Source organism: Perissodus microlepis, chromosome 20 (genome assembly GCF_051167445.1).
Source record: "Perissodus microlepis isolate ML-2025 ecotype Zambia chromosome 20, ASM5116744v1, whole genome shotgun sequence".
Lineage (NCBI taxonomy): Eukaryota > Metazoa > Chordata > Actinopteri > Cichliformes > Cichlidae > Perissodus > Perissodus microlepis.
Window position 1 is genome coordinate 28,372,430 of NC_140480.1, and position 22,636 is coordinate 28,395,065.

General features: G+C 38.5%; 3 protein-coding genes across 3 annotated transcripts; 2 read left to right on the plus strand and 1 right to left on the minus strand.

Annotated features, from left to right (window-relative positions):
• The first annotated feature begins 903 nt into the window (after positions 1–903).
• Positions 904–12,431, plus strand: racgap1 (Rac GTPase activating protein 1). The gene is made up of 17 exons (XM_084916658.1): positions 904–1,108; positions 1,422–1,529; positions 1,637–1,839; positions 1,958–2,100; positions 2,342–2,411; positions 3,485–3,538; positions 3,632–3,709; positions 3,900–4,017; positions 4,367–4,509; positions 5,066–5,230; positions 5,342–5,437; positions 6,761–6,959; positions 7,309–7,414; positions 9,411–9,543; positions 10,568–10,703; positions 10,818–10,917; positions 11,171–12,431. Exons 2-17 carry the CDS (start codon positions 1,445–1,447, stop codon positions 11,244–11,246), a joined length of 1,905 nt encoding a protein of 634 aa, XP_084772784.1. The 5' UTR covers positions 904–1,108; positions 1,422–1,444; the 3' UTR covers positions 11,247–12,431.
• Positions 12,432–12,782: 351 nt separating this feature from the next.
• Positions 12,783–15,716, minus strand: LOC146364794 (uncharacterized). Its single transcript, XM_084916659.1, has 5 exons — positions 15,445–15,716; positions 14,126–14,231; positions 13,772–13,878; positions 13,377–13,549; positions 12,783–13,290 (listed from the first exon to the last, which is right to left on the minus strand). Exons 1-5 carry the CDS (start codon positions 15,599–15,601, stop codon positions 13,012–13,014), a joined length of 822 nt encoding a protein of 273 aa, XP_084772785.1. The 5' UTR covers positions 15,602–15,716; the 3' UTR covers positions 12,783–13,011.
• A 2,127-nt stretch (positions 15,717–17,843) lies between these two features.
• On the plus strand, positions 17,844–21,473 carry bin2a (bridging integrator 2a). The gene is made up of 12 exons (XM_084917734.1): positions 17,844–17,927; positions 18,036–18,116; positions 18,311–18,365; positions 18,453–18,547; positions 18,704–18,799; positions 18,949–19,056; positions 19,147–19,232; positions 19,368–19,443; positions 19,522–19,604; positions 19,959–20,547; positions 20,640–20,687; positions 20,824–21,473. Exons 1-12 carry the CDS (start codon positions 17,844–17,846, stop codon positions 20,842–20,844), a joined length of 1,422 nt encoding a protein of 473 aa, XP_084773860.1. The 3' UTR covers positions 20,845–21,473.
• Positions 21,474–22,636: the final 1,163 nt, after the last annotated feature.

The window sequence follows — 22,636 nt, forward strand, 5'->3', positions numbered from 1 at the left end:
TTTGCACTCCTGTCGAAAAGAAAAATACCCATATTATAAGGTGAAGATAGTTATTTTTATAGGTTTATTAAAAAAAAAATTCAATAATAAATTATGCATAAAAATTAATAAACACAGTCTAAGCGAAAGCCCTTTGGGACGTTATGCTCTAAAAACATTCAAATATATAATTAATTTTAAGCAAAGCAATAATCAAAAATTGACACGGAAGAGTTTGATATACAGTGTAAAATTCTTAGCTGCCCTGCTGTGATCCTGGTTGTGCAGAAGGGTTCGTCCTGTTAAAAGGGAGTTGTTGTTTTTTTTCTTTAAAGTGCTCGCACAAATTGGGCTGCCTGATTTGGGGGATTTTCTCCAGAAAGCTATAGGGTCTTTACTTTACGGTATAAAGCGCCTTGAGGCGACTGTTGTCGCGAACTGGTGCTATATTAAAAACAAAACTAACTGAATTATGACCTCTGTTGGACACAAACAGGTTAAGGATGGTAATTATAGTTTTTGGTGGATCCGTGGCCCTGCAGATTCTGGCCATATTACTTGCTAGCATGAGCAGTATATGTTTTATAGAGTGTCTGTGTTTTGACAGCCGCAGCATAACGGCATTAACAGTCCAAACTCGGAAGTCGTTATTTTTCCACTTACGTGCTCTTGGGAAAAAACACGGGTCTCTATTTTTGAAAGATATGACCGGAAGTATTACTTTTTATTCTCATTTCTTCTTTGTTCTAAATTTGTTTGCTTATTTGTTTGCTAAATATTAAATGTATTATCATTAGGGTTAACACTGGATCTATAAACAGTTCTACCCATTCTGACGCAAATCTACTCGCTTACCTGTGAAGCGACTGGCCGTTACGGGGGTTTTACTTTGAAAATACAAACACGGAAGTTGCATCTATTTTTTGCGTTCACACCCGAGCCGTCTTCATCTCTCATTGGGTAGCGGTGAAATTTGAAATGCAACCCGCTCAGTGTGGCTGTAGCTGCCGAAGGATGTGGACAAAGGTTCGAAAAGCTAACAGCTAAAAAAAAAAAAAAAGGAAACGGAAAAAGAGCAGTGTGGTGGCTAAATATCACCGAAAGGCTTTTTTGTACAACGCCTCTCCAGGTATGTAGGTAACTGTTGCTTTCTGAATTTTGCAAATGGAGGAGATACACCACCTAAACTTAGACCCATCGTAATCGCCATGTTGTTTAGGCAGTGTGCGGTTAATAGAGCGTTTAGTCTTTCCTGGCGTCAGAAGAAAAGCAAAATAAGCCAGCGTGTTCAACATAACGGCAAACACATATTTGCGTGAGCATACCAAAACAGCAAGTTATCTGTTTTGGTTAAAATACTTGCAAAACTGAAAGGCAGCTAGCAAATCTAGATAATCCACAGTATTCTGTGTGGTTGAACTTTAAAATGTATTTCTTCTCATAGGGCCTTAAATTGTAAGACACCATGGAGACTGCGGTGCTGAACCTCCAGAGCTTATATGAAAGGATGAGGACGCAAGTTGACCTTCTCAGTGAGAACATTGAACCCAGTGAGTATATCATGGCTACAGGTTCTGTTGTCTTTACCTTCTATTAATTCACACAGGCACTTCAGGCCCCTATAGACTATACTAATGCTCCCATTTCCCCCCCCTAGACTTTATTCAGATGGCACAAAACTTTGATGACTGCCGTCGCAAATGGCTAAAGACTGAGCATGAACTGGGGTCATGCAAAGAGATGCTGAGAAAAACTGAGACTGAGAGGGGAGCCTTGGAGGTCAAACTGAAGCATGCCCGCAACCAGGTAGACGTGGAGATACGGCGCAGACAAAAGGCTGAGGCAGACTGTGAGACACTGGTAGGAAGGATGACTGGACCCTCATTGCCAACCCTTCTTTGTTGTTGGTGTCAATTTAGGCTACAGTGTGATTTCAATTGACTCATTTTTGTGTCGTGCTTGGATTTCTATGATACAGGACCGTCAAATTCAGTTGATCCGGGACCTCTTGACCTGTGAGGGATCCAGTAACAGCATCCAGTTAAGTGCAGAACAGCGCTCAGCTCTGGCTTTCCTGAACACAAACTGTCAGGCAACAACCAACCTTAATACCAGCCGAAGGTAAGTAACTCAAGATGTTTTATGTTAAATTCAAGCTGTTTAATGTAAAGCTCTTATTTCTGATCACTGATTGTTTGATTTTAAGGTACTTTCTCTTATACATGGGTACATCTAAACATTTCAGCCTTTTTATTGCATTACTACTTAGAGTTTTGAATCAGCCATTAAGTTAGGTGGGACACATGTGAGTAAAAGAACAGCATTAGCTGATCTGATGCATATTTTCTGTTGCTCTTGATAGACTGATGACAATAGATGAATCAGGCTCCATCTTGTCAGATATCAGCTATGACAAAACGGATGACTCTCTTGTAAGTATTTCTCTTTTAGAAAGAGTTAGAACTTGAATGTATGAAAAAAAAACCCTTTAATTTTGAAACCTTTTTTTTAACTTTATTTTTATCACTTTGTTTCAAAGGAGCAGACATAACAGAGCAAAATAAAACAGGTCACCAGGGGTAGGTGATACAATAAAACACACAGTTACTGTGTGCTTTATTGTATTACTGCTTTACTGTGCTCTTTTATTGTTTTTTGAACGTTATTTTTATCATTGCGTTTCAAAAAAGCAAACAGATTTCACAAGACAGAGCAGATCAAAACAGGTCACCTGGGGTAATACATGAAGCACACAGTAGCTAGTTAAGTACATGATAGCGATTGTTTTTTGAATTAATCCCAGGGGGGTCTACCCACGCACCTGTGGAAAATCAACAAAAGAAAATGAATGGAAGTCCAGACTAGTCCATCAAGTCCTTCCAGACCCCAGATGAAGCCAAATGTTCACGCATAAAAAAAGTCGATTATGATCAGTGCACAATGTTCAAAACTATGGTTACCACAGGAAGAATTGTCTAATTTGATATAGTTATTATATAATTATCAGTCCATCTTCTCCTCATCTAAAACTGCTGTTCATATATAACAGCCATTTTAATCAATACTTCTGAAAGGTATCTCTACAAACTCTTTTCATTCCTTTTCCATTTCATACATTTCTTTTACAAGGCCAGCCACATTCTCAAATTTAGTGTCTTCAATTTATGATACTATCTCTGAGCAGTAAGATTGGACTGCTGGACATTTCCAAAATATATGATAGTGGTCAGCCAATTTATAATTCCATTGTCAAATCCATGAAAATTCTCTCCACTGGCTACGACTGGAGGTGCTGACATTTATTTCACATATATTTTAGCAATCCTCATTTGTTGGTGTTATATTTGCTTCCTTCTCCCATTTAACTTTGAAATATAAGGTGAAGTGTTTCCTGAGAAATTGCATACACTAATACATTGTAGATACCAGATTGTTGTGGATGTTGTCCCTGTCGGTATCAATGAAAATAATTGAAATCTGTTAATGACATGCTCGCTCTTGACAGGATTGGGATTCCTCCACTGTGAGGACAGTGCGACTCAAGAAACGAGAAAAAAGGGTGTGTTACTTCTGCTCTTTCAAATTTGAGAAGTGATGACATTGTTTTATATGTAATGGAAATGAGAGTGTTAAAGTTCTGTTTTGATTTTAGCGCTCCTCGAGAAATCATGTTGATGGTCCTCCAGTTGCCTCCAAAAGGTCTCGATCAACAGGAAAAACTTCAGAGATGGTAGGTTATTTATTTAGCGCTGGGTATTGCTTTCATATATCATACATGATCTTAATCATTCATCGTTTTTGTTAGCTTTGGCAACCAAATGCTGATGGCAGATTGCAGCCAAGTCTTGCAGCTCATTGCTGTGCCCTGATGTAGTTTGGCTGTATTTGGTTATTCTGACTGTTCTTATGTATTGTGACAGGGAAATGAGGCCATTGTGACAAAGACCACAGTGACTGTTCCTGCAAATGGAGGATCTGTTGAAGCAGTTTCTACCATTGAGACTGTTCCATACTGGACCCGCAGCAGGAGAAAGACTGGTAAGATGTCTGTTATGAGGTAGTATACAGCTAAAATATCTGTGGACGCTGCTTTTATATGTGGCTTATCTATGCTGGAGTTATATTCCAGCCTGCTCAAATGATTGTGCTTAGTTTCATCCAGCTAACTTTGTTCTTCAGTAAGTAAAATCATCTACTCGGCTAACAAGATAACAACATGGGGCTCTGTTGGGTTTTAGCAAAAGTAATAACACATAATTTAATGGAAAAACAGTGTTGGATGTGTTGGAAAAAAACTTCATTATGCAGTAGGCGTGATTCAGAACTGCACGATGAAGGTTTGTGCTATTTTACAAGCAGGTATTTATTTTCTATCTCTCCTGTTCAGCTGCTATAGAATGGGACTCTGAATCTGTCAAGTCTGAGGATGTCTTCAAGCAGCCTGCCAACCCTGAGCTAGAGATGAAAGCTGCGCCTAGTACTCCACAAAGCAATGGAGGCGTCCGCCTTCATGAGTTCGTCTCCAAAACTGTAAGAATGACATTAATGCGAAAGAACAGCACTGACTGAATGTAACTAGAAAAGCACGTTTCCCTTTCGGATCAAAGGAGGGTTCTCTTTATCTCCAAATTAAATATGTTTTGCCATTATACAGCAATGGCTGAAAAAGTAAAAGGGATATTTACTTATATATTTTAAGAATTGAATATGTTAAATTATTTATTTTTTATTGACTTAATTTAGTGTTGCTATAGCAAGGGTGCACAATTAATTTCCCCAAGGGGCCACATGAGAGACTGGGGCTATTGTGGGGACCTGCACTAACATGCTTATGAAAAGATAAAATTAATATTGAACAGAATTGAGTTCAGCTTATTGGTTCCCCCCCCCCCAACAAAAGTCCCAGTTTCTCTTGCGGCTCCTTGGGAAATAAATTACCCAGCCCTGCGCTTCAAAAAAAATGTTGGCATCCATATTGACAATGTTGTTTGCTCATTTGTATCGCTATTAAACAAAGTGTCTCTGCTTCTTTAGCTGCATATATATGGTAGATAACTTCACAGTCTCCTGTGGAATGTCTTTATAGGTCATTAAGCCTGAATCCTGTGTGCCCTGCGGAAAGAGGATCAAGTTTGGCAAGATTTCACTGAAGTGCAGGGACTGCAGGGTGGTCTCGCACCCCGAGTGTCGTGAGCGCTGCCCTCTACCATGCATCCCCAACCTGGGTGGCACACCAGTCAAAATTGGGGAGGTATGTAATAAAATTTTTACTCTTCATGTGCAGGTGGATCCACTGAAATTTAATCACAGTTCTGGCTGCTTAACCCATATCCTGTCTTTGTTTTTGTTTTGTTTTTTTCAGGGTGTTCTCGCAGACTACGTCCCAGACACATCACCCATGATCCCTCCCATTGTGGTCCACTGTATCAGTGAGATCGAGCAAAGGGGACTGCATGAAGTGAGTGCTATTTCACTGTCCTAATATTATGCAGAAATGTGAAGAACAGTAAAGCCTCAAGCCCCAGTAGTTATTTTTAATGTCTTCCCTTTAAGCTGAGACAGAGCTGTAACTAAGATTTTACAATCTGTTACTGGGAGCTTAAGTTTGTAATTGGGCTATGGAAAGGCTCCAGATCTGCTGATTGCTGTTTGACTTTGTTGCCATCTCTTCTTTCTGGGTTGTTTATTTAGCACTTGTCTTACTTGCCTTTTTTGTGCATAATTATCAATTTCATGTGAAAATTGTTGAGTTTTCCCTACCTGAGTCTCTTGTGCCTTTTCTGTTTTTATTAGATATCCTTTATCTTAACAAGATGAGTTGTGGACTCATCAAACTCTCTTATTTGCAGAAATTTTGCTAAAATTAATGTGGAAATGGAGCTAAAGTCTGACTGACTGACAGATCTGCTGATACAAGCTGATTAAGCTGTTTTGTTATTGTTCTAATTTAAATGCATTATTATTATTATTATTATTATTATTATTATTATTATTATTATTATTATTGCTTGTTGCTACTCTGTGTGATTTCATGTGCTATTCTTTGCTATTTATCAGTAAATATTTAGTTGAACCATTTCTATGAAAGGGTGAAAGAGGAAGGCAGAAAATTAAGGAAATTAGAGCTAGCAAATGTCATGGGGATGTTGTCTTTTGGATATTGGATTTTTTTTATTCGCATAGTACTAAATCACAGCAGTAACAGAGTTAAGACACTTTATATTGAAAGATAAAGACCCTACAATAATAGAGAGAAATCCCCAACAATTGGACATTGCCTTATAAATAAGCACTTGGCAACAGTGGGATGAAAAACTCCCTTTTAACAGGAAGAAACCTCAGGCAGAATCATGGATTGGGATGGGCAGCCATCTGACACAACCAGTTGGGAGTGATGGGGGAAGACAGGATAACTAAGGGAGAGTTCAATCACCTGATCCAGCCCAAACTATCAGCTCTATCAAAAAAGAAATTAAGCCTAATTCAGACTGGGAGCTTTTCCATAGAAGAGGGGCCTGGAAGGCTTTTCCTCCCAGCCCTAGGAACCATAACAGCCTACAGTATAAGAGTGAAGTGCTCTGTTGGGCTTATATGGTACTATGAGGTGTCTAAGATAAGATGGGGCATTATTATTCAAGACCTCTTGTTTCTGGATTTTAGTACCTTGCTGCAGAGGTGCCCCTTCATATCAAACAGTACATTACAGATAACAGCTACAGTAATTTTCCCTAGAAACAATATCAGTATAATTCAGATAAAAAATGTTTTTCCCCTTACTCAGGCTGGACTGTACCGTCTTTCTGGTGCTGAGCGCACTGTGAAGGAGCTGAAGGAAAAGTTTCTCCGTAGCAAAACTGTTCCCGTGCTCAGTAAGGTGGATGATATCCATGCCGTCACTGGCCTCCTCAAGGACTTTTTGAGGAACCTCAAGGAGCCTCTTCTCACCTTCCGCCTCAACCGTTCCTTCATGGACGCAGCTGGTAAGCGTGTGTTTACTAGTCTAGGGTTTTGGCACAAAGCAATGTCTACTTGAAATAACTGCAGTGTTGAAAGTTAAGCAATTTATCCAACACATGATTAAATACAGGTTTCATAAGTGCTTTTGCTTTACATTTGTGATTTGTTTTGATGAGTGATGGAAACCTCTGGTGGGAATTTGCCTGGAACAAAAACAAAAGATTGATCTCTAAGTCTGTTAGTATTTTTAGTGTTTGTTTTCTACTGTAGTCAGATGCATTTTCCTTCTAGCCGCTAATAAATCCACAGAAGTCACAACACCCTATTTCTTGGTCTGTACTGAAAAAATGTGTTTTCCTTGTTTTCCCACAGAGATTTCAGATGACGACAACAGCATAGCTCTGATGTACCAAACCATTGGTGACCTGCCACAGCCCAACAGAGACACGCTGGCTTTTGTAATCCTTCACCTTCAGAGGTTTGCACCTACTCTTCTCTCACCACATAAGTCATATATACTGTTACGAAATCAGTTTTACCCCGGTTCTTTTATTCGTCGAGGCATCCAGAGAATGCACCGGAACTCAGTAGTTATTTCACAAAACCTTTATTCATCTTCATTTAAGCATGCACTTCTAGAAGGGAAGACGAGGCCTATGTCCCTCTGCAAAATCTTCACCCCTTTGTTAGTTACAGCCAGCTTTATAGAGGCGACCCCATCATAAAACCCCCATGGTGTGCTCCAAACTCTGTGTCTGTGTGTATGTGCACGAGCACGTGAATGCCTGTGTGTGCGCATACCCGTATGCCTATGTGAGCGCACTTGAGTGAATGTATATGCGTACCTGTATGTATGTGTGAGTGCACGTGAGTGACTGTGTACGCATGTGGGTGTGGGTGCGTAACAGTTAAAGCACTGTGGGTGTGTGTCTCTATGTACGTGACTCCCTGCCGGTCATAAAAATCCATCTCCCTTCCAGACCACAGTTATCCAGTTACAAATGTTGAGACCCCCACCCAGGTATCCTCTGGGGAATTTCCACTCAGCATTAACTCCTCTTTGTCTTACTTTCACAGTTCAACTGGGGGAGGATCTCCTAAAATCTACTCCTACGTTCATGACACAGTCAGGCCTTTATTTATATCCAGGGCAGTGTCAGTGTCTCACAATTCTATATCCTATCTAACACATTCCTAAACTCTAAAATAAGCTAAACATTCCTACAATACATCATGTTAAAAAAAGAAAGTTCATTCTCTCTAAAAACAACATAGCAGCGCAGTTTTGGTTCGCGAAGTTGCATCTTAACATCATCTGTCTTTACGGCAGATGAGACCAAAGTTTTTGGCCATAATGCACAGCATCACATTTGGTGAAACCCAAACAGCACAAATTATGTCAGCACAAATACATCATGAAGCACTGTGGGGGAAGTCTGATGATTTAGACTCGTTTTGGGCACCTTGCCAGCACGGAGTGGAGCATAAACTCCTCTTTATACCAAAGTTATTCCAGAGTCAAATGTTATGCATTCTGCCTCACAGCTAAAGCTTGGACCAAACTGATTAATACAACAAAAAAAAATCTAAAACTGAATGGCTGAAAAGAAGAATCAAGGTGTTGCAATGGGCCAGTCAAAGTCCAGATTTGAACCAAAATGAAATGGTGTAGCATGACGTTGAGAGCTGCAGATAAATAAATGCCCCACAAACCTCAATGAACTGAAGCAGCACCGTAAGAAGTTGGCCAGAATTCCTCCACAACATTGTGAGAGCCTGATAAGTTATTACTTCTAAGTTATTGCTGCTAAAAGTGGTTCTACAAGATATTGAATTATGGAGTATACTTAGTATTTCACAGGCTTTCAGAGTCCTGTGGTAAATTTCTTTTTCAAGCGACAGGTTGCTTTGGTAGATATATTTTAACTCTAGTCTCTCTGTACCTCACCTTTATAGAATATCGATATGCATTCTCTAATTGTAATATCAGTCGAGCTACGTCTAGGGAAAAAAGTGCAGAACTGCATAAACAACCTGAACTTTTTACTTTATATTTATTTCTGCTGTTAAACTTAAAATGAACTTTTTTTAAAGGATGCTTTTGTTTTTACTTTTTATTATATTTATTCAAAAACATGGTGGATGCTCATTTTTAAAATGTTTCAAATCAGCACATGTACTGTTGATGCCTGTGAGCCAAAAGCGCTGTTTGAGTTTTCTAAACTAAGTCAAAAGGCTTAAAGGCAGAGAGAGGCTGCTCCAAGGACTGTATACGATAAATGATTATTTTAAGTGGTGAATGATGCAAAACAACTTTCTGCAGGCACCAAATTAACATTTTGGAGCTGGACAAGGGCATTATAGGCCCTCTTTAAAATATTAGGGTAATCTCTCGGGAGTTATTTTCATATATATTTCATATTTCGTTGATTATACATCAGCTGGTCAGTACTGAATCTAATCAATTCTTTCAGAGTTGCTGACAGTTTGGACACCAAGATGGACATCAGTAACCTGTCCCGAGTTTTTGGTCCAACAATTGTGGGACACGCAGTTCCCAATCCTGACCCTATGACAATCCTACAGGATACCAAACGACAGCCTAAGGTAAGCTTGGAAGATGAGACACAGCTCTTGCATACCTGTCCTAGTGTGCACTTGTTGAGCGCCTGCTGCAAAAATAAACTAAAGAAGCGCAGCGGATGCCTCTCTTTAAGGTGTAGTTGCACACACGTTACAACTGCACAGTTTCCTTTGCCTTAAACTGAAGCAATCTGAAATGCTGAGAACAGCTCTTCATCTTTTTCAATTACTCTTGGATTATTTATAACTGATTCTCTGACAAAAGTGACCATAATAAACCAAGTCTGTGGCAAACACAGTTGGCTCATTTCAATGTGTTTGCTGCAGGCATCAACAAAATGTGTAATTTGCCCAGGGGTGGCCAGACTTCTTGCAGCTGTTCCCTTCATTACACTTCTTGTGGTTACAGTCTCCTTCCACATTTGCTGGTTGAATACTTTTAATGTGAAATACCAAGTTGGTGAAAGCACTAATTTATCTCAATGACACAAAATGACACGCAGTTTTCCTGTGAATCCCTGTGAGCTGTTATCATATAGAGATGTACCTCCACAATGTAAAGATTGTTTAATAGTTAGTGCTGGAAAAGAATGCATAAATAATTTTTAAGATGTCTTAAATCTCACAGATTATAAATGCATTATACTTTCACTAGAATGTGCAGCAAAAGCTGCCATTTCTTAAACATTTACTTCTAATATTTATAACATATTAAAGTGTTTTTGTTTTTTTTTAAAAAAATCTAATTCTGATGCATTTTGCTATTTATCAGGATGACAGTGTCTGGCAACAGATTTAATATAAATTATGTGGAATGGCTAAATCTAGGAGACTGAACACACACAACAGCTGGAGGCCACAAAAAATCTCCTTACAGTGTAATATTGCACAGAAGAAGAGCATAACACCATTATTTATTTTTTTAGTAACTCCCCTCGATCTTGCTTAAGGCAAGCCTAACTAGCGTAGCACGGGCGGAAGTGGATTAGGCAATACTCTGAAATAACCCTGATCTTTTTCCATTTTTTACTAATCCCTTTCTGTTCAGGTTGTGGAGCGTCTGTTGGCTCTGCCAGTGGATTTCTGGGCCCAGTTTGTGATGGCAGCAGAAAACGAGCAGCCGAACTTGGAGCATTTGATCATCGAAAATGCAAACTGCTATGCCACCCCTGAGAGAGCTGGAGGTTCGTTGAAACTTTCTTTGTTGTTGCCGTATGAGTGTGGGCGCAGTCGTTTCAACAGCCTGACATTTCATGGGAGGCTGAGATTGTAAATGTTAACTGTTTGTGATATTTCAGTGAGCATACTGGGACCTCTGACCACTCCGGAGTACCAGCTCAATAAAACCCCCTCCTCCAGCTCTCTGTCTCAGCGCATGAAGTCCTCTCTGACACCCAGGTAATCACATGAGCACAGTCCTCCCGGCCCTGCTGGTATTATAATCAATGATCTCATGATTAATTGAGAAGATAAAGCTACAAAGTGTTTTCTCTCCTAATTTACATAAATGCTGACTTCTTCTGACTTTCATATAACTTAATCTACTGTGCAATATCTCATTATCATTCATCAGCTCTGTTTTATTGACTATAGCTCCTAATTAATAATTCCATCATGTTTTGTTTTTTTTAATGTATGCTGTTTGTTGCAGATTTGGGTCAAAGAGCAAATCAGCAGTGGGATTTTCTCGCCAAGGAAAGTTCTTTTCTTCTCCGCTCCTCAAATAATAGCAAAGCAGCTGCATTTAATCCTTTATTCTTACTGCAATAACAGCGACTAGTTTGTTTTATGAATAACACTTAATTGTGTCTATAAACACCTCCAATGTAGTCTTCCTCTGCATTCTTAAAAATTCTGTTTCTGAATGTTAGTTTTTATTGTTTTGTTTTTTTTGTTTGTTTTTAACATTTGTAAAATGGGAATTTTTTTAATTTTATTTTTTTTTTAAAACAACTAGTTTTTTCTGTCTGTGCACACTTGTGTCTTTAGGACTGTTGCTCCTAATAAATGTCCAGTGTGGCATTCTCATTTCAGATGACAACACATGAAAATGCACTGTCTATTCACTCTTAGATAAGTGTGCTCATAGATGAAAATATGTACTGTATATGAACAGTTTTATTGTGACCCGCTTCTAAATGTAATTGTTTCCCTTTAATAGTTTTTCAGCTCATGTGTCACTCAGAAGTTGAGAAACGTATTTTTTTATTATTATTTTTTTGGTATTTCATTCTAGGTTATAGTTGATTGTGTGGCTGATGTTTGTATTTCATTTGTTTTTATTTTATTTAGATTGTCTTCATCCCACAGTATTTTGTTTAGTGAATATAATTTAGAAGTGTGCATACCCTTTCCTTCTTGCTTAATAACAAACTGTAGTAATAAGAATTCAATGAAAACTTTTCAACCAGATCTACTTGGTCATCGTCTGCAAGCTTCACTAGGTGTGGATCGTTTTAGTAAATGTCAATGATCTCATTGTCATTGAAAGGCAACAAAGCTTTTACCAGGAGTTTTGGTCACTAGTTTGTGCTGCAGGCTGTAGCCTCTGCTGCACCAGACCCTTTGGTGTTTATTGATCTGTGTAATATTTGTACTGTGGGAGGTTGCTTATAAGCAGTCCTGCACAAAAGGCAATTACAGTGTGCTATTAGCCTGTCGAATTACTGGGGCATTATTTGATAAACTATAATCACGCAGTTTGAACAAAAATTCACTATCTGAATTTCATATAAAATACATTTACAAAAATGTCTCCTGTCCTTTCTGTGAATGTTTGGTGTAGCTTCTTTACATTTTGAAAATTAATCAGTAAATGAGGGTGCAATCCCATTTAGTCTCTTTAATATCATTATGTGGGATCATCCTGAAAGGAAGGCTAAAGCTGGTTGAGTACGTGATCCATATTGCCGAAAGCCACTGGAGAGGCTTGTGCTCACATTGTTAGGATGATTAGGTGTACTAAGAGCCTTTTTTTTTTTTTTTTTTTTTTTTTTTTTTTTTTTTTAAAAATTTTGTATTGTTGCAACCAATAATATTGCTGATGTGAGGACTCCATATTTGGATTTTAAGTCTTAAGAGAAACATTGGGAAACCTCAAGAAAAATTCTAACTCCTGTAACTGATACCACCTCCTCTGATGACTGATGGTATTTCCACTTTGATGCCCATTAACATGTTTCACTCTTAATGCCAATGACGCCGGAATATCTCAAAATTATTACCAGCACTCAAAGTAGAAACATTGAATGTAAAAACAGAGGTGACTTTATACTCAACAAAAATGTATATATTCAGATATTGATCAAAGCCCCAACAAAATATTTAATGTGACTTTTATGTAAATGGTGTATGTGAAAAATTTACATTTAAAAATTGCAGACACCAAAACTAAATTACAAAAAACCTCACTCATTTTCAGTGATTTGAACGTGCGTAGCTTCTTTGTGAGAGGTAACTCTTGTTCAGTGTTCAAACATTATAAAAGTGACATCAAAATTTAGGGAGTGGCCACAGAAGGGGGGTATTTTTCACATAGTTCTGGAAGGCGGGGTCAGATCCCCACTTCCTCATGGCCTGCTTTTCTAAGATGGGGATACCGCTGACGTAACGTAGCAGGAACCAGACGAATAGAGGGGAGACCACACTGAGATACTGGGAACCCTGCATTGCTGAGGAGGCTGAGAGCCAGAGACCTGACCACTGCAGGATTTCTCCAAAGTAGTTAGGATGTCTACTGTAAGCCCAGAGTCCACTCTGGATGAACTTCCCCTGGAGGTGAGAAAGTAAATTGGACAGTACAGTTACAACACTCGGTGAGTGAGACATTAATACAGTTTAGGGTTATTCTCACTTACAGCATTATCTGGGTCACGCTTGAAAACCCATTTCTGCTGGTCAGCAATAGCTTCTGTAGCAAAGCCAAGGCCCCAAATGGTCCAGCCAATGTAGTCCCTCGTTCCCAGAGGCACATTTTGCTTCTCACTGTTCAGCATGAGGGTGGGCAGGAGGGTCATAAATACCCAGACAGCTGAAAGAATGGAGGAAAAAATGTATGATTTTCAAACAGCATAACCTTAATACTTCCATGAAATAAATGTAACTGTAACCAACAGCTCTTGCCTAGAATAAATACATATAAAGAGCCAGAAACTAGACAGTGATTTATTTGGGCAAAGTCTCCCTTCACTTGGGTGCAGTTGGTCAAGGACTCTGGTAACAAGAAAGAGGTGTTTACATTACTTCCAAGTACCTTGAACAGTCCAATACACAAAGAATGTCCCAGGGCTGTCTCTAACATTGTTAAACCTGCGATCATGACCGTCCTTCAAGATCCGCATGAAGAGGAATGTCCCCAGCCTGCAGAAAAAACATACTTAAAGTCTTTTCACATTAACCAAGCCATTATTCATTAACTTGAGTTACCTGGCTTTAAAGTCTCACATGCATTAGTTCCTCTGACCTCACCAATGACCCTCTAGGACTAAAATTACACAAAACTCTGATAAAAAAAACATACAACCTGCTCATATCTCTGTTTAGTTTTCTAGCGTAGCAGAGCGGTCAAGAGGTGTTTGGCACTTGGCATCAATACTGACTGCCTTACCTGAGTCCCCATGCTGTTACCAACCCTGTCTGCACCTTCTGCCGGGTATGACTGGCCCCTCCCCAGATACGACTTAGGTGTGCAAGTAGTATAAATGTGCCAGAGCCTGGAAAATTGTAGAGAGACAGAGTTGTAGAGTGAGGGTGGTTTGAAAGTGGGCACGGCTGGTGGCTGTACTTGTTGCAGACTAAGGTGTGTCCGATAAATCTTTTACTCAGGATACTGCAGACAATTGGTTCCAAAGTTCAAGGGTACAAATACACAGGAGAACAGTGCGGAGTTGGAAAACCAGAAGAAGACGAGTAAAAGAGAAGTGTCAAGGTGATTAATTTGGGATTTCTTTTTTCTAATTCCGTCACTGGTGTGGACAGGTAAGCAACGTCAGTCTATATCTGACAAATGTTTGAGAACTAACTTTAGGCAGACTATGTTCATTTCTATACTTCCTTATTGATTGTGAGCGTACGTTTTTTTAATAGATATCACAGGCAGATTCAAAGTCACACCAGGCTGCAACTAACATTTATTTTTTAATAATTTGTACATCTTAGTTATTTTCTCAGTTAGAAAGTTTGTAATGTGTGGTATTGATAATAATATGGGCTACATGATGCTGTATTAACCTGCACAAAACCCAATGACATTCAGTTTTCTTTCAAATGAAAAAATGACGACCCCCCCCCCCCCCCCCCCCCCCTAAAATTAGGTAACTATATGTAGAAGTACAAAGTAAAAGCTATTCAATTATCAGAATAAGTGCAGTGAAATTTGCTGTAAACTGGCTTACTGACTCATTGGGTAATTCTGTCAGCTGTGGAGTGCAGTAACAAAATGTAAAAATGATTAAATATGACACTAATATCCTCCTACAGCCATATGAAATACTGTTAAGCTTTCTCTCTGTCTCTCTCTCTTTTAACCACTGCATGATTAAAACTAATTATGAATTGTTTAATGGGGGCCCTTAAAAAGCGCCCTTTTTGACTCAACCCAGGATAGCTGTGCACGCCCCTGCTGACACATGCGCCTGTTAAGCCGAAGGAGGAGCTCCTTCCGCGCTGTTTCACAACAAAGCTGTTTTAGATAATGCAGGTTTTGTAATGATCAGTCTTTTTTTAAGTGCAAAACACGCTTTTACAAATTAAATCAGTCTACACGGATCAGATATATCGACTGTTCCCCCTTTAGATGTATTTCTCTTTCAGTCGAGTCCAGTTCGAGCACTTTTTAGTTGCAGTTCACTGACAGATAAGCAAAGCTGCAAAAGCAGTCAGTACAGGGTCGTAAATTACTGTTTAGGAAACGGGTTTTCAGATTACCTGCCAAGTCATAAAACTTCTCGGTTTTGAAAGCCGCAGCCAGAGCCCAGCCAGCCCACTGGATGCCCAGGTCGGTGATGGCACATTTGGCCAGAACGCTCCCCATGATCATGTCCTGCAGCTCGGCGAGTAGCAAGGGAATCTGCGACTCTGTCATAAGACCACTCCTCCTACGCCAAAAGTAATAAAAACACTCCGTGTAGGCGAAAGTTCACCAATATCATACTGCTGGAAGTGGGTTGCCGCAGGGATTTCTGGGTATTGTCGTTCTAAGTGGTGATGTAAGCAAGTTCCATAAGCTGCTGCCCTATATGGAAGACTCCGAGTGCCAAACGAGTTAAGTCAATGCATTAATAAATAATTAATTACATTTGACATAATAAATTAGTTATATACAATGTTAATTAGATATCAATTTAATTTATTTAAATTATTTCATAAGTTATTTATTTATTTCTGATTTCAATTAATAATGACGCAGTTAGTATGAATTAAATGCATTTATTTAATTCATTTTGTCACTTGAGGCCTTCTATAATCCCCCAGTGGAATCAGGGGCGTTTCCAGGATTTTTTCAAAAGGCCCAGAAAAGTCAAGAATCCTCAGAGAGCACAACTTCCCCCGAAGGGCAACACTAAACACTAAAACGTTGAGTTTTACAATACGATGATGTCAACTTGTGACGACGCAGGGTGTCAGACTGGAAAAATGCGAAGTGCATTTTATTCTCTCCATGCCCTTTCATATTCAATACATTTCCTTGAAATTATTTTTCAAGGTCAACTTTGACCTTAAGTGCTAACAATGAAGATCAAGGTAAAATACTAACCCTAGGTACTCATATGACCAAGGCCTAGTATATTGTTGTGAAGTTTGAAGACATTTTAAAAGTTTTTACTCATTTTCACGTTGCTTGTGACCTTGACACAATTTTCACCAACATTAAATCAGCTTGAGCTGTTATTGGTATTTACTGTCACAAAGAATTTAAACATTATATCTTGGAAACTGTGATACATTAATGTATATGTGACTTAAATGCTGCTGCTGGAGATTATTTTAATGACTTGTTGCTCTGTCTGCTGACACACAGACTCGGCTTTGTAGTGGCCACTATTGTTTATTTGCAAAAACTGTTCACACTTTAGCACTGTGGGGTTTTTTTTCCAGTCGTGCACATTGTGACAACCCTGCACTGCCATGTGTACTCAGGGTTAGATTTCTCAGTTGGTTTCCAGCTATTGTCTGTGCTTCCATCCTGCGTTGGTGCCAGCATGCTGCTGCATAAGTAGAAAAGACTTATTAGTCCATGTGCAACAGCTGTCCCAGTCAGCCTCTCCTCTGCAGTGAACCTTGAACTTCCTGCTTCATCTCTCCCCCCCCCCCCCCCCCCCCCCCCCCCCCACCCCCACAGCTGAGCCAAAACCCTGCCGCCACACTTATATACAGTAGCTTTATTTATATGTGGCTCCTGCCAATGCAGCAAGGGTCCTGCAATTTAGTTTTAGGTTGATTTATAGTGCTTAACAAATTTATTCTACCACCCAATGTAAGGTTAATGTCACAGTAATTTATTTGCATCTACTTGACGTAAACTAACAGTATTGGTATTTACCAAAATCCTTTTTAATGTTTCTTTAATGGTTAGACTATTATTATGTGAAAGTTCTTTAATAAAAGTGATATTTAAATAATAATTTTTGACAGATTTAAAAAATATTTGCATTTGTAGTTATTCAAATTCTAATAAAAAGGCACATGGTCAATGATCTGTTAAAGCAAAAAATTGCAGAGGCACATCAGACTTGCACATAAGGCCATAATATATATACAGTAATTTTAAAGAGTAATCTGCCAAGTGCCAAATAACAGTACTTCAGCTGTTTTGTGATAAAAAAGAAGACAATGCATGAATGTTTAACTAATTGTCCCACACAATATAAAACATTGTGTCTTTGTTCCACATTTAGTCTGTTGGTTTCTTGTTACTAATACAAGTGTCATCAGTGTGTGTTGCCTACAAATACGGCTAGGAATTAAATGTATCCTGTATCATTCTATTAACTGTAGTTATGCACATTTTAAACCTGATTTTACCTATTTTATTCTCTTATATTAATACTATATTGGTGTGCATTAATTTTCCAACCTGTGATTTCCATCTTGTGTGTTTCCATCACTTGTAATCACTTGAATTGCATTTAATTTGTATGGAAGGTGCAACAAACTGAAATTAATACTGTGATATAACAGCCACAAAGGTAACAATGCTCCCAGGCAAAATATATTTGAACCAGACATTCTGCAGAAGTACACCTAGTAATTGTGATGTTGCAGGACAGTATTGTGATTTTTTTTTCTCTTTTTCCTCTTAGGAATAAACACAGACAAGACAAAATATGGCAGACAAGACAAGTCCGAGAGGCAATTCTGGTGACTTTGCTAAAAAAGTCCAAAGACAGTTGAGCAGAGGCAAAGAAAAGGTACATAGTCTGCAAGTTTCTGTTTCCCCTATGGCAAGAAAGACTAATTTATTGCCATTTAATTGCTGTTTCTTTGAGATTTAGCTTTTTTCTGTGCTTTATCTGCAGGTAATGCAAAGGCTGGGAAAGTCAATGGAGACCAGAGATGACCTTTTTGAACAATGTCTCCAAAACTTTAGTGACCAGCAGGTAATCATCCCCCAGCATTGTTTTTATTATGGGAGTTGAAAAAGACTTTGAGCAGAAAGTTTTTCATATCTGTCTTAACACATTTGCAGTATATGCAAACACAGGGTTATTGAGTAAAAGCAGTGAATCAAACATCATAAAAGTTAATAAAGGTAAGCAAGATAATCATGTGTATACTTATGCTTTATTTGCAGAGTGATGGGAACCGAATATACAAGGACTTGAGGGTCTACGTTAATGCAGTTAGAGGTGAAAATAGTCTTTGTTTGAAGATGCTGTAGAACTGTGGATTTGTGCCCTCTGCAGGTCTCAAATAGTCGATTCTGCTTTATACAGACATGCGTGAAGCTTCAAGACGCCTTTCTCAGTCTCTGTTTGATGTTTATGAATCTGACTGGGCTGGAGAGGAAGATTTAGGAGCCATTGTTGAGGTCAGTGGTACTAAAAAAAAAGACCTATTGCAGCACATTTTAATTCCACAAGTGCAAAAACAGCGAAATGCATGCATCACCAGGGGAACAAGACCCCACATTTTTCTCCTTGTTATGCATAATTAATGCAATATTTATGCTGTACTTGTGATGCAGGGGGAGGACCTCCTGTGGAATGACTACGAGGTGAAGCTATTAGACCAGGCCGTGCACACCATGGAGTCCTACGTGAGCCAATTCCCTGATGTCAGGGTAAGGCAAACAAGTATGCAGTCAATATGCAGACAGACAAAGAGCCTGAGAGCAAATGCACAAAACTAAGTTAAGACAAACATGTAATTCACTTACATATACATAGACAATATGTATGACTCTGTTTTGCTCCATTGTAAAAACTGTAGGACAAAATTGCCAAGAGGGGAAGAAAGCTGGTTGACTACGACTCCTCCCTTCACCAGCTAGAGGCACTGCAGACTGCGAAAAAGAGGGATGATGTCAAGATAAGCAAGGTAATTAGAATAACATCAATATCTCTTTGTAATCAACCCTAATTTGTTATAACACATGCATTGAAATTGACTTGCTTTTTCATTCTGCAGGCAAAAGAAGAGATGAATACTGCCAAAGTTATCTATGAGGGGATCAATAACGATCTGAAAGAGGAGCTCCCAGTTCTCTTTGACAGGTCTGACAGTATATATTTATTCTGTCAGAATGAATATGAAGATTATTCAGTATTGGATATTATTCAAATATTAACTGAATTTGCAACAATTTATCTTTTTTAAACACATTACTTGTCAATGTTTGTCTCCTTTAGTCGTATTGGATGCTACGTAGCTGTCTTCTCAGCTGTGTCAAATTTACGAGACATCTTCTACAAGGAAATGAGTACGGTATGTTTGCTCTCTTATTTGTGACCCAATATTGATTGTTCTGAGTTTTTTGTTTTAACCATCCATCTTCTATTTTAGCTCAATCAAGATCTACAAAATGTGATAAAGGAGCTGCAGGCTCAGCATCCAGACAAAGCATTTGCTGTAAAAGGATTGTCCCGGTGAGAGTTTTTTTAATTCTTAACTTTAAAGCTTGAAGGCAATTTCCAAATGAAAAACATTTTTAATTTCTCATTACAGTTTCAGAAAAATGTGGAAATTACCCGCCATAGTCACATCTGTGTCTTCTCCTAGAGTAATAATACAAGCAGCATTTTCTTTTAATTATTACTTTTGCAGATTCAGAAAACATTTAATTGTGCTTTATGGCTAAATGCACTGTTGTTATAAAGCTTTATTCATTTGTGAATTGTTCCACCATATTCTGGCAATACTCCACAGTACTGAACTGAATTCTTATCTCCATGATTTGATCTTTCTCTATCTCACTCCCTCTCTCTCACTATATATTCCAGGTATGGCTCACTGAAAAGACGAAGTCTGATCTCTCCAAAGGCTTGGAAGGCCAGCTTTTCTGAGGTTCACAGGAGCTTCAGTCCTAGAACGAGCCAGCGGTTTAGTTTCAGATCCCCGGAAAAACCTCGACACAGCACCTTGTCCAGAGAAGGCAGCATGCTTAGAGGGTCTTTAGTTGAGTCCAGGGAACTGGATGTAGGGTCGTACCAAAGTGAGGTCCACAGCCCTTCTGCACAGGAAGATGCTGTAGAGAGTGCATCAGGAAGTGAGCTGAAGTCGGGAGACAACAACAGTCAAGTTGAAGGAGAAAAGGCTGTGAAAGAAGAAGAGACTAAGCCACCCGTTGAATCAGAAAATAAAGGAGATGGAAAAAAAGATCTACCAAGTGCAAGCAGCTCTGAACAAAATAACTCCTATGAATCAGATAGCTTGGAGCTCCAGCTGTCTGCAGCAGACAATGGCCCACTGCACATTGAAGAGACGGACGACAGCCCGGTAACCCTTGAAACTCCAAAACTGAACAGACTGGAGAATGGTGACGCTTCTGGCTTGAATTCTGACGCCAAGGATCTGAGCATTCCTCAGAAGGTTTGTCACTCGAGTAGCACACATGTGGTGCAGCTGTCCTTTTTTTATGCATATTGTGTCATAACTCTCTTTTTTTTGGGTGTGCTGTGTAGGACGTCCCTGCAGAGAAAGAGATATCCTCGAACTCAAAAAACACAATGGTTTAAAATTTTCATAATAAAACAAAAGGTTTGTGTGTTTCATTTTATTCTACAAGATGCCATATTATTATTTCTCTTCTTTCTTTGTCTGTGTTTCTTCGTTTGACTTACTTTATCATCAACCTTTGAACGCCAGAACCAAACAGCGCCGAACTGACTGAAGTCAACAGCTGCAGAAGAAAGAAAAAAAGACAGGGAGACAGTTGCAACTGACAAGTTCAACTGTGATTTCACGACTGACAAACTGTTGCTGTTAGCTTTCTTATTTATCTTTTAAGGAAATCAACTTTACATATATATTGGTGTCTTTGGGAAAAGCTATATTTTCATAAACTCACTCACTGCATTATTAAAACAAATACATTTTAAAATGAGGGATTTATACAACTAATGCTAGCAAAGACAGAAGCTCTACATAGGTTTACACTGCTAAAAAGATACTGACCACAGAATGGTTAATCTACACAGATATGATATGTTTCTGTCTCTGTGTAAACGTGAAGTGAATGCCACTCCACTCTTATTTTGGAACCGACAAGGAGGCGTTTTAATCATTTTAGCCTTTTAGTCTGTTTTATTATTTCTTTTTATTTGTTTTTGATTAGATTTTATTAATTATGCCTGCAGTGTGAGGACAAACTTTGTAATTCTGAAAAATAAACATAGTTCACATTTTGTTTATACTAAAGCTGAATTTCTGACTTTTTAATTTTTGGGTTATTCGATGTATATGTGCACAGGATATAAGAACATTGTGTAAACGGCAATAAAAACTGGGTAATGTCACCATTTTGTCTCTCTGCTAGTAGATGTTTAAGATGATGGGGTGGAAAATGGTGAGCGCTCACTCAGCCTGGACTTCAGTACTCATCAGATGTATACAACATTGCTTGCTTAATGATTTGACTGTCATGACAAATTATCCGTGAAATAACATAATTGATTAGACAGTATTGGAAAGGTTTGATTTGATACACATGTTTTAGCTTATGTTTCTTTTATTATAACGAAACAACATGAAGGGACAGCTTCCTGAAATTTCTTGTGGTCATCTGAGCCCAATGTGTCTCACTTCTTGATGTGGAACGACAAGCAGTTTTGTTTTCAGTTAGACAGCTGCTAACTTACTTACTGGATTTTACTGGTGACCGTTACACATGACAAATGAATGCTTACGTGTAAGAAGGCTTACCAAGCGCAACTACATCTACAGAGGTTTTCAATCTGGCTATTTCGGCTTAAGATTGTTCCTGCTGTATGTGCAAACAATGTGAACTTTGTCACATATTTAAATAATCTGTCATGACTCAGTCCTCCATATTTATGCATAATGTAAAATAAAATTGCTTTAAGGAGATACACCTACACCTATGTAATAAAGAACCCCAGACATAACTAGGATTCTGTATTACATAGATTTCTACACTAGGGCCAGCTAACCAGGGCCATCTTTGTCACAAGTAAAATTATGTTCAGGATTAGTAAAATATTTTTAGAATACATTTTGTCATAAGAATTTTTTTTTTACTTCACTTAATCGATGTATGTTCTGGCATTCTTTAAGAATTAAAACAATGTTAAATACTACTACTACTACTACTAATAATAATAATAATGACCCAAATGTATTTCAACAGGTAATAGTTTATAATACCATTGTAATAATTAAATAGGTAAATTTATTTCAACTATTAGTTATTTTCTGATTGTTTGCTATGTACTAGAACACTGTCTGCAAAGTTAAAACACTTGATAATGTCATAGTGTGTCATTTATAAAGTCTTTGTAAATGATTAATACATACCATAATGCAGCCATAAACATTACAGGCGTGGCTAGCTATTAAGTTGAAACTAATGCTCATAAATCTTGTTTGCAAGGAGTGTGAAGTAGGCAGGTGGGGAGGCGACTGAAGCTGCAAATCAAACACGTAAACCTGGAGAGCTGGT